This window comes from Neopelma chrysocephalum, unplaced genomic scaffold (assembly GCF_003984885.1).
Source record: "Neopelma chrysocephalum unplaced genomic scaffold, ASM398488v2 Primary Assembly neopelma1_44, whole genome shotgun sequence".
NCBI classification, from domain to species: Eukaryota; Metazoa; Chordata; class Aves; order Passeriformes; family Pipridae; genus Neopelma; species Neopelma chrysocephalum.
The window spans coordinates 24,360,974-24,373,559 of NW_020897703.1; the positions used below are offsets into that span (position 1 = coordinate 24,360,974).

Here is a 12,586-nt window from a genome sequence, read left to right on the forward strand (position 1 = left end):
CCTCTCTTGATTCTGTCCCTATCACAACTGGCCCCAGCCCTTGCCAAGGGAGACAGCATGTAGCACAGAGGGCAGCACTATCAATTCTAACAGAAAATGGCATATAAGGGCAGTACACTAAGTTAATAATAAAAAGTACTCCTGACTTACATAAGCTACAGTCTTACCCTGGAGATATTACAGTAAAGATTGCTCTGTTCAGAAAAGTTCATCAAAATAAATTGAAGAAAATTATTTAAACCTGTGAGAACACTTCTCTTAACAAGCGGGACTTTATTTAGTTTGCATTCCCTCTGGAAGTGAATTAAATTAACTTGGTCCATTTACATCTAAAATAGACAAGTAAGGTGGTTTCAGCAGTGGACTATAATTTCTGTATAGTGGGCTCTATATTGTGGTTTAACTAATCTACCTGGTGTTACCTTTCCTAAACATCATTACTTGGACAAACCTTCAGTGTCATGAAACAGCCAGATTCTCATTACCAACATTAGGGAAGAAGGAAAACAAACAAAAACAAAATTGCAGTCTCCTAACTTTCTCTAATGAGAGATGAAAATATTTGCAGGAAATACTTCCTTAAGTATTTTTTCACAGTAATTTTGACCACTGCTGCAAAATGCAGACACTTTTAAGAGTCCCTGAAGCAGTCCTGGAGTGCTAAGAGCTAAGTACAGCCATCCTAACAGCTGAGAAGGAGTGGGCACCAAAAGGGAAGTTAGCTGTGAAAGGACATGTAACCTTCAAGCTTCTTGCTTGTACTGCAGTGCTTTCAGGAAGGCCTCACCCAGGGATGAGACCCAGCTGTGCCAGATGTCATTCAAACTTACTGTTTGTGACAATAGAGAAGGCAGACTTTGTGTGGGGTGCGAACTAAAGCCAGGTGAAACAAGGAAACTAAGCACCAGTTTCAGCTAGGAGTAGCCAGAAAACTCTAGTCATGGACAGCTCCTCTGTACTATCTGCTCCTACCCCAGGCTGTGCTTGCTTGTTTGCTTAAAAAAAAAACCACCAAAACACCAACAAAACAAACAAATGAGAGAACACATCAATACCTTTGTGACCTCTGAGAGCACATATATAAAGGAAATTTTTTTTCAGATGAATCTCTGATTAGTACCTGCCACAAATGGTTTAGGCTGACTTGGTCTTGTCTTGGTGCAGTGGGATGGTGTAGCTGACCTCTGGAAGTATCCTTCAACCCTTCCATCTCTGGCTTTGTACCTTTCAAAAGTTATCAGTATATCTGTCATACTAGGGGAGTCACATTTGCTCCGGGACACCAATACAATGAAGAAGACACAAGCCTAAACTCTGTTCCCTCATTTTTCTGGCTTGTGAACAGCCTTGCAAATTTCTCAGATATTATAGTAAACCCACATATGCACAGCAGCTATTTGGTGGTGTACTGCTAAAAAGCCCAGAACAGAAATGGAGCAAAAAAAAAAAAGCCATATTCAATATCAATTAAGAAGGCAAGAACAGAAATTACCCAGTACAAAATCCCGGCATGATGTCAGAACCCTTTCACAAATAACACATCCACCTGTGTTATGTTTTAAGTAGATGCCACCAACTTAAGTAGAGAAATACCCTAAATATGTTCCATCACAGAGTGTTATAATCCTGTCTTACTAAAAGAAGAGAGGAAAAAAAGTATTGTTTCAGTTCACCTTCAGTTCATAGATCACTGCAGATTGTTTTTTCAACTGAAAAATACTGTACAATTCAGCATTTAAACTTTTTTTTTATTCCATACCATCTGAACAGAAGAATTGTTCAGTGAGTACCATTAAATGAGCTCGATGGTCCTTCCTGGCCTTAAGACCTAGATAGTTAACACCACAATAGCAGTTCCCACACTAGAAACCTACTTCATGTTCAACGGTTTTAGAGACTGCATTTAGCTTTTAGCATGAGTGACACTGACATTGTAATTACACATTTTCCCACCACACTGCAGAGCATCCTCTTTCCTTAGAACCACAGAGCATTTCTTCCTTTCCTCTATGAGATTACTAGTAACCACCTGCCTGAAAAAAAAGAAATCCCATTCAAAGGGAAACATCTTCATTAATAACACATCCCTTGGTCATCCTGTTTGTGCAACTCTGTGTATAAATACCCACATGTTAAGCAAGAATACACACACAAAGCTGCTGTTGGGTAGCTTACAGCAAACAGAAAGAGTTCATCACTCAGCAAGCATGTCTGAGTAGCTCTGTCATCTGTAGGCTGACCAGCAAACTACTGTTTTTAGAAATACTGATTTGAGTAGTCCCTTACCACATTGCTAGCTCTAAGAATTCAGTTTTCAGAGTCAGAGGGACACAGAGACCAGTGCTTGTAGCACTTAGCCTAGTACAGAGAATTTAGGGAAGGAGCCATGGCTTTTTCTGGAAGGGAAAACACAGCCAGGGAACTGTTTGCATCAGCAACGTTTTATGACAGATTCTTGTAAGCAATGTCACAGCCTTTTCTTTTGACTATGAAGTGAGACAGAATGTCTTATACAAGCTGCAAACATATTTGAAGAATAAACAGTTTGTGTAAGTTGCCGCTTTGAGAGATCAACTTCTAATGTCTGGGGGGGAAAGAAAAGAAAACACAAACCTTTATTTCTATTCCTTCTCTGTTGTATCAGCACAGTCCTTTGTTTACTGTCTGCAAAGATGCACTCTGATACTAGTGGAATGTGCATGTTAAATTTGTAGAGCAGCTTTAATTCCCAAAACTCAACCTCTTAAAAGCAAGGTTTCCCAGGAAAAGAGAGGATGATAGCCAAGCACAGCAGTACCACAAAGACCCAATTCACAGTAAAAAATTTGATGGGTATTACATGGGTGTGTAAAACTTTTCATGAAAAGAAAAGGCAGTTTAATATTTCATCTGGAAATTCATCACTCAAACTGCAAAAGAAGCAGTCTAGGTAAAGGAATTATAAACAAAATAAGGGCAGGATTGAGGATGCTTTGAAATATACTTCTCTTCTGCTGTTTCTGCTACTATGAAGTAGGAGAAGCCACAAATGATGACTATACAATGTACACTACAGACAGTCCTGATAACATCAACACACAAAGATGATTTGTGTTCCTGATGTCTGGGGAAGGGAGTAAGGATACACGGCAATTGCATTAGTGACTTAAAAATATGAAGAAAAAAAAAGTACATGATGATATTTTATTTGCAGAACAAAGTCTGACAATACAATGAAACTTTCTGTAGTGAGTGCTGTAACAGAAGTCCTACTCAGCATCAGTGAGGCCAGCCTGGCACCAGAAGCAATACTGTGGTGATGCCATCGCTGCCACCATTAATTCTTAAACTGTGGGGGCTTCTACTGTTTGTAAATGCATCATCTTTGTGATGCAAAACTGACTGTGTCTGGCTGAAGCAGTTCACAAGCTGGTCTATCTACCAGGGTCCTGATGGGACAGAGCTTTGCGAATATTCAAGAGCAAGGTTGAACGCAGAAGGCAGAGCTTTAAAATGTAATGTGGAGTCCATTTCTCTCAGTGCCAGAACAAGACCATCTCATGCTAAATTCTACCCCAGATCTGCTCAACGACGCCATTCCTGTACCTGCCAGTGGTGAAGCTGGCCAGACTCAGCACCATCATAAAACATCACAGATGGTTTCATTGGGAGTGGTCCAGCTGCAGGGGCTAAAAAGCATTTTGACTCTTGTCTTGGCCTGGCAGTCATTTTATGTGTGCTCTTAGTAAGTGCTAGAAACTTCAAGCTTTCTTATGATAAGGTGAGAACATTTAGGAGTTCAGGAGACAAATATTAAAATTCTTGTCTGTTTCCCACACCCCCTCATAACTACATTATCCTTTTTAATATCTTTGGGGTTGTGTTTTTTTCATTCACATGAGATTTCCCCTTGGGTTTTTACCTAGCCTAAGGACTCCAGAATAATGAATCAAATTAAGTTTCTGGCAGGAGTAGGATACATCTCAGGTAAAGACAAAAAAAAATTAATATTTTTTTAAAAGTATCATCAATGTCAAAACAAAAAGAAGAAAGAGCATCCCATGGATGAAAGATATCTCAAGTTCAGATCACCAGGCTAGACTTCAGAGGGAGGGAAGGAACTAACACTGAGTATATCCCACATCAAAACACAGGACTCACAGGAGATGAAAAAAGTCACACAGCAGTTATACAGGAACTCCACCCACTTCCCAAAAACTGTGAATCTTCACATTGCTTGGACACACTTTGTCACTGTCCTATCGCTCTGGGCCATGAAAAATACCCCCATGCAGCACATCATAAAATTGTGTAGCAGCTCGGGGGAGACTCTGGTGCACTCCAGCTCCCTCCACATTACATTTTTTGGGTACAGATTAACTGTGCAAGGTGCCATGTAAATCCCACAGTATAAAGCAGACAGGAGGACAAAGCTTGCCCAAGGCTGGCAAAACTTGGAGCCCTGTCTTCTACCTCCCCAAACAAAAGTGGGAATTTCCTCTGAACCGCACCCACCTGCACAGGGAAAACCAAATAAGAAGGGGAAAAAAAAACAAGATAGAAAAGAGACAATAAAAAAAAGAACAAACAGGGAAAAGAACAAAAGGAGAAAAGAACAAAAAAAAAAGTAAGTAAAGACAGATGAGAAGGAAAAACAAAAGACGAGAAAGGAAAAAAAGAGAAGCGAAGGGGGAAAAAAAGAGAATAGAAAGACAGGAGCTTTTCAAAGCACAGGTTCTCAGAAGCCACTGCCAGCTACAGAGTGGATCACTTTACCACACTCATGGAAGCTGCTGTCAAAATAATTTCAATTTTTACCTCTTGGTTTTTCAGCTGCTGCTGGAGATTTTTCATTGCATCTTCTATCAGGACAGAAGGAAAGGTTTTTTAGTTCAATTAGAAAATGAGAGTAACATCCAGTAGTACCAAAATATGATGACCAAATCAGCTATTCCAAAAAGATTGTAACTATTCCAACTACTGCAATGGCCAAAAAGTTAGCAATTGTTCCACTTTTCTTGAAAGACAGAGAAGGAGCTATGGTACATGACTGAAAGATTAGCTAATCAGACGCAAATTGAATACACTTGGAAAAGAGTCTGGTGCCCAAAGTTCACATTCCAGCTGGGCTGAGTCCCAGCCCTCTTCCACCCCAGACCTTGGCAGTGCTGCCCACACAACAGCGAACTCGGAGTAAAAGGGCATTTAGGAAGCACTGAGCCAATTCAGGCTCCAGGAGGGCACGACCAGTTCCAGGGAGCCTTTAGCACCAGGAAAATCAGCATTTTGTATCCACTGCTGTCAGGTTTATAAATCTTCTGAATGTGGTTAATCACAAAAGACCGTGTAAATAAGACGTCCTGCCTTGGACAGGTCTCTAACAGAGAACAGGGGGCACACTGGTGTCAAATTAAGCCATCAAGCCCAGGACCCTAAAGGACAAGTCAACAACTGCTTTGTAAGATTAGGGCACAAAAAGCTACCCTTTTGCCTCATGCATCTCAATGAATCCCAACACTTTGCTAAACTATCTTCACCTCTCCAGAAATAAACAGAACCAGCACACTCTGCCTTTTCAAGAATGTCATAAAAATGCCTAGAAGAACAAGTCTTTTGTTATGCACCTCAGTCATCCCCATTAGGTTTCGTCTTCAATTCACCAAGATCCAAACCAGCTATAAGACTGTGATTACCACCACGAGGCTGAGAGAAATTAGTTAAATGGGTCAGTTTATCGAGACAATTAAGAATCCAGAGACATGGAACAATTCGACACACAGCACCCTAACACTGTCACACTAACAGCTTTTGATACCGGTGAACATTACAGTGAAATATTAAACTAATTCATGGTGGGGGGAAAGATGATAAAGCAAGGGGGGACATTAGGAGGCGGCAGGATCATAGGGTAATTTAGGAGATAAGAAAAACAGATATGCCTTTGTAAACCCCAAGCAACACATGCATTCCCCAGAGATACAGATAATATTCCTACAAAGGACTAATTGATACGCAATACCTCGGGGATTTATTTAATTACCTCTGATACAGAATTACACTAGGGAGGCAACTATGAGTGCAACAGTTACCGAATATTTGAGGTTGCCATTTTTTCCCTGAACAAAAGACCACAAATCAATTTTCACTAACTTCGGTCCAACTGCTGCTAAGGCAGATTCTTCAATAGTGAACAGTGCTGGAACACTTCCTATTGCATGAGAGCCCTACTGATATCAATGTCCTGCTCTGCATAAAGTGCTGTTTGAGGCACATGGTACCTGGCCTCATGTGGCCAAGCACCTTAAAAATCATGTCCTAAATAAACATTACTCAAATTTATTTTCCAGGTGGAAAAAAGTAAAACAGGCAGCACGCAACCATAGAAAAACCGACACACAGATTATCTGCATTTCAGGTAGTTCATCTCTCTTCCTTGATAAATAAAGTCTGCTTGAAGACAATGAAAGCACAATACAGTGACTTGATTTACACACTTCTGAGAATCTGTCTTCTTGAAATCAGTCATCACCTACATATCTTAAGCATGCTGAGGCTGAAGTGGAACATACAGTACCATTTCTCCTACTATGTGACTAACTTCTTGTTGAATGCCATTCAAACTGCATCTAAAAAGCATCTTTACAAGATGCTAGAAGACATCCACAAGACTCAAGATGACACCCTGTTACAGTAAGAAGTTGTTTTTAGCCCTGCTGAAGTGACAGTTTATATAGAAAAAAGAAAAAGAGAGATTGCATATGTTTTCATAGCAACATCTTCCTAGAAATGGTTAAACTGAAATGCTGCACTTTCAAGAGAGCCACCATGCAGCTGCAGATCAATCATGTACCATTAACACGGACTGACAGAATGAAAAGCCAACATATACACAGTTCTCAGAAGTGAAGGATGAGGAGTACTAATGTAATGTTGTTATGATGGAGACATACAGAAAAGGGTCAAAAAAGAAGGAGATCAACATCAAGAGCCTTAAGTCAGAGAGCCATAAAAAAAAGCCATGTGCTGAGGCAGCTGTTCAGGACTTTGCTATCAGAGATCCTTTGCAGAAGGTTTGCAGAAGTATTTGGGGAGGAAAGAGACCAGTACATTTCAGTTTCTCTTTCAGTGAGGTTACCGACACAAGCCACAAAAAAAAAAAAAAAAAAAGTATTTATTTTTCGTGGTACCTTAACACTCACTCACTTGCACTGAGTTAATAAACTACAAAGGCTTAAATGTATTCTTGAACAAGGAACCTCAGAAAGTTACAATAAAAGAGGTTTGGATGGGAAAATAGGAGTAAATCTAACCTCAGTCCACAGGTTTGTTTGATGTTTGTATATATGGCATTCTTATCCCTTACTCCTGGTCCCCCACCCACTCCCACACACAATCCCCATCCTTTTTTAAGTCTGATTCAGAGCCCAATAAACTCTCTTGTGAAATTCCCTGTCCCTTAGCCCCTAGCCTTACAAAAATGCCAGTGCTTACTCAAGGCTATCTGCAGTGAGGGCAGCTGGTCTCACATGATTTCAGTTAAGCATCAGCAGCCCGTACACTGCGAGCGCTTCCCATGTGCCTGTACAAGTCCATGGGTCAGCCAGGCAGCTTGTTCCGATCGGAACAGACAATAAATCTGTGTTATCTTTGCTGTGAATGCAAGGCAGTTTTTACTGGGAAACAGGGTATTTCTTTCTCAGTTAAGTATTAGAAAGCCTCACTCATGCAAAGTAATTCTTATGTGAATCCAGGAGTTGAGTGTGTTTTCAGAGCCTGAAAGTGTACGGAAACCAACACATGGAAAAGGCTGGCCTGAAAAAGATACATTTATTTACAAAGAGAAGCGGACAGACTTCTATACAATGAAAAACATTTGTAATCCAAACTGTCCCAGGATAACACAAGGACATAAACCTAAAGGCAAATGCAGTCATTACCTCCCCAAAAAAATCCAAAAGCAGTCCCTCTAGAATTAATGGAACACAGAAACACACAAAACCCCCCACCTTTAAGCAATCAAGATTTGTAGTTGGTGGAGCATCATCTATTCACTATGCTCGGTAAAGCAAATTCCCCTCCCTCAGCATTGGGTAACTTTTTAATATAATGAAATAATTTGTATTAATTAGCAATTTTTTTTCAATCAAACATCAATTCAAGAAGCCAAGATCATTGCCCCTATCCAATCAGACACAGAGGTACCACATATACCCACTGCTCCTGATAGGGGTGCTCAGGGCACTCTTTTTAAAGACAAACCCCAGACTCCGCCAGGTAGCAAACAGAAGTCAGAGCCTACTTTCCAAATCCAGTAACCCCAGAAGAATTATTTTACAAAGCAGCTCAGTTAAGACTGAATAATCACAACTACCTTTAGTCCTGTCACTTTACTGCTTCAGAAACAGCCAACTGCATTAAACCTTCCATGAAGTCTGACTATCGCAGCCTTTGACCGGAGAGTTTGGTGACAGAAAGTTCAGTAATGGTAAGAAAAGATAATTCAGACAATAAAACCATGCATCCTCGGTAACGGAATCCAACAAGCTGCCTTTCTCCCAGAAGGGACTTAAAACCCAAGAATTTCACTCTCTTGAGAAAGAGGAGTTTTTAACAGGCTCCTGAGCCTCATAAAAGTGCTCGGGAGTCTACACAAGAGTCACCCAGCTTTGAATGTCAGTGGATAATAACAGGAGCGTATGATTTCTTGTGGCTCGGAAACAACTGGGAGAGGATTAAAAGCAAAAAGCCCCATGAAGAAGAACTTGCTCAAGTATTATAGTTAAAAATGTCATGGAAAAGAGAGGAAAGAGGATATACATCCTAACTAGCCTTTCTTCTGTGACTGCCGGGTATAAAGTACCATCTGGTCACATAGTCACGAATGCATTCACATCCACTCCTGCTCCACAAAACACAGGCTGATGTGACTGCCAGCGTGAAGTCACTGAAAACAACTTAACTCCCTCTTCTTGATTTATATGGTTCTTCATCTGCCTTTGCCCCTGGTAGTTTGGAGGAGGAAAATAGGGCTTGCGTGCCATTAGGGGCACAGAGCTGAACACGACCGATTTCCACGGCAACAAGATACAGCCCCGGTGAGGAAGGCCTGTTAATAGCTGTGAGGCGATGTGCTCAGCACAACAGATTTTTCTATCAGCCAGTCAGAGATAGCAGCTCATGTTCATACACAAACGTGCAAGGAATCTGATTCTTGGCCTTGTACAACCCCACTGAATTCAGCCAGAGCTACGCCAATGTAGACCACAGCAAGACAGAGACGGTGTTAGCAGGAAAAATAAGTAGGCAATGTGGAGAGACGCTCCGCCTTTGAAAACAAAGTATGAGTACTCCTAGGACATTCCTCATTAACTGAATGTTTATTGTCAAACTGCAAGAAAAAACCCAGTTTCAGTGTGAAAGGGAAAGCAACTGTGCAATGCACAGATTTGTGCATACTGCACCATTACCTATAGCCCATGCTTTTACCTTTGACAAGTGCATACTTATACACAAGCCCAACCTCTTCCAAATAACCCTGCAGTTCAGAAAGGGAGGGAGCTGTAATCATCCCAAATTCTCCACTGAGAGAATCAATCATTTGTCCTTTGTAATTTAGGCTCCTTCCTATTAAAATACAGTTACCAACACTTTATAACATGATAATATCTTATGCACTCATTAGGATCCTACAAATTCAACTCTGCTCATAACAGACTGCTAGGTCTTCTGGCCACAATCATGATGGGCTTTGCCTTCATATGTAAGGATACAGTCTCCAAATACACTGAATTCAATAGGACAAGTCTCAGTTTTCAAAGCCAAGAGCACTCACAAGGCTTTGCAGGACCAGAGCCCCAGTGGGGAAGAGTTCATGCCATTAGCAAACTTTTTCAAGTCAAGCAGAAAAACAGCAACTGTCCCACTCACAGTGTATTCTCTGCTGGAAATGCACAAAAAGACATTTATAGCAAACAAAAAAATATGCCATGTACAGTTTATAAAAATATCTGTAACAAACTAAGAACAAAGCCAGAAACTGTCCAAGCAAGCTTAACTGGGCAGGAGGGAGAAGAGCAATTTCTTAGGCAATTTTGTACAGCAGAGCAGCGACAACCTCATCCTAATGAGGTTTTATTTAAGCCCTACAACTTCTCTTGCCACTGCCATAGGTAGAACTCAAAACAATTCAGAACTGAGACTCAAGGGAGGCACTGCACGCAAAGCTTTATTTTGTATTATGTGATAGGGCTGAAAAGCTACCAAACACCTGATTTGAATAAACAATCCCTGGGTTCACCCAAGCATCAGGGCTGACTCTGTGACAGGCTCATCCTTGTGCAGAGTCCTGCACATCAAAAGGATGACAACTGCCTCACAGCTTCAGCATTTTAAGTCGATGGTTTCCTGATTGCCTCGGTGTGTGGAAAGCTTAAAGCACATGAGTCCCGAGGCCACTTGCTTTGCTTGAAAAGAAGAGTGGTGCCTTGTATTGCTGTTGTTTATACAGATATGGTAATTAAAAACTGCACTGTAATACATTCGATAATAGTCTTATTGTTCCCATGAACTGATCTGCTTCAGTTAAACATGATATCACAGCTAAATAATAACCTGCATTTGCACTTTTGCCATACTTTTTTTCTGGCTGTATATGGACTCTGGGCTTCTTCACTGTAGATATTTCCAGCACATCTTAGAGCAAAACACCTTCCTGCTAAACCAGAAGCCTATCCCACATTCGCGAGGAGTATGCTTTCCGACGCCCAAGCTCTGCGCTGACACGGAACCCGGACTCGAACTCAGAGTGACACACAAGGATAACCTCTAGCTCATAAAAACAGCCAGACTCTCCACACATTTCTCAGTAACATGGCAGCACGCACAGATACCGTTCCACAGGTGTGCTTAGCACAAGGCTGTTTACATTAAATACAGCTGAAGGGCATTAGCAGGGCTGGCTGACAGTGCTGGAGCAGCTGTCATGGGAACCCAGTAAGGCACATTTCTTATATGTTTAGAGCCTTAACTTAGCAGAAATGAAAAAACAGCAAAGCTATGGAAAAAGGCAAGATAACAGGGGCTAGCTACCACATTGGACAACATCCCACCTGGCAGTAGTAACCAAGGGGTTCAACAGAAAGCCCTGTCAGCCTTCCAGCATCAGGCAGGCCTGTGGAAGTCGGACAACACTGCTTCCCTCGCCCTTCAATGCTGAGCGCACACCCAAACCACTCAGGGCTTGCCTACCTGTTTCAGGAGGAACTTATCCTCTGCGTTGATCTTGAGGGAGACGGCCAAGTGGATGGCAGAGAGCACCACCCCGCTGATGACCGCGGCCCTCATCCGCACGGGCAGCAGTGTGTAGATGCTGTAGATAAAGAAGACGGTCCACCAGATGCCCTCCGAGGCGCTCCTGGGCCACACCAGCAGAACTCCTACAACTTGCACGGCCAGGATCACCAGGATGACAGAGTAGCATGCCAACCACATGTGGTCCTGGTGGAAGTCGTTGCGGTTGCACACCATGCACAGCACCACCATCAGCAGGATAGCCAGGGAGAGCACCACGACGTAGGATACCTCATAGTGGCCGTGCGCCGCATGGAAGATCAGCATGACCACACAGACCAGCACCAGCACGGCCATGAGCATGGTGAGGCTGCTCTGGTTAAGCCGAAAGAAGTAGCGCTGGTAGAGGCGTTCCAGTTTCTCAGACTGGAACTTCTTGGACCTGAAGATTTGCAGCAGGCTACTGCAACAACTGCCCATGGAGAAGGCCGCCTCGGAGTCCCCCTCGTCCCCGTCCTCTTCCTCCAGCTCATCAATCTTGGCCTTAATGCGTTTCTCCTCCAGCCCCAGCTCCACCGAGCGGGGCCGCACCTCCCCTTGCTCCCCCAGCTGTCGAGGGCTGGCATTGTTGGGGGCAGCGGGGGAATCACTGCCGGGCGGGTGGCGGGACCGGTGACGTCGGCTGTCGTCACCGTGCTCCTGCCAGGCGGATTTGGACCTAAAGCTCATCATCCTGCAGCCGCTCTCCCCGCGGCTACGGGGCTCGTAGTCTTCCTCGCTCCTCCACCTGCTCGACATGCGGGAGGCCTTCTTGCCCGAGGACCTGTTGGGAGGCGGCGGGTAGGAGTAGCCATTGGCCCGGGCCTCCGCCTCGCCCCAGGCCGAGCGGTGCTGCTCGGTGCCTGCCCAGGGCGCGGGACCGCCGAAGCCCGGGGGGCTCACGCTGTTGGACCGGGACATGCCCTAAGGGACGGGGCCGCGGGCGAAGGGACAACCGCCGGGCAGGCGCGGGGGACGAGAAAAAAAAAACAAACACGAAAGGCAGCGAGCAGGGAAAAAAAGTTTAGGGGAAAAAAAGAAAAAAAAAAAAAGAGACAAAACCCGCAAACGCCCCCAAAGTCTCCGGAGCAGCCGGGCGTCCCCGGAGCCGGGGTGTCCCCGGCGGGACGCTCAGAGCAGCGCCATCGCCGGCCCCGGCGCTTCGACACCGCCGAGCGCGCTTGGCACCGCGGGGCCCGGGGCGCCCCCGGCTCACGGCTGCTCGCCCTCAGCCGCGCGGCGGCGGCCGCAGGGGCTCGGGGCGCCGCGGGGGACCCGC

At 43.9% G+C, this 12,586-nt stretch overlaps 1 protein-coding gene across 2 annotated transcripts in view; it reads right to left on the minus strand.

The window, feature by feature from the left end:
• ADCY5 (adenylate cyclase 5) overlaps nt 1–12,475 on the minus strand; it is a 207,951-nt gene extending 195,476 nt beyond the window's left edge. Inside the window, exons 1-2 of one of the 2 annotated variants that reach the window (XM_027679004.1) lie at nt 11,419–11,509; nt 11,227–11,347 (exon numbers count right to left, since the gene is read on the minus strand). In XM_027679004.1, the coding sequence (XP_027534805.1) occupies nt 11,227–11,322 (96 nt within the window). In that variant the 5' untranslated portion in view covers nt 11,323–11,347; nt 11,419–11,509. Of the gene's footprint in view, nt 1–11,226 lie in introns of both variants that reach the window. The other variant, XM_027679003.1, reaches the window with a different exon arrangement.
• Between the last annotated feature and the right edge of the window lie 111 nt (nt 12,476–12,586).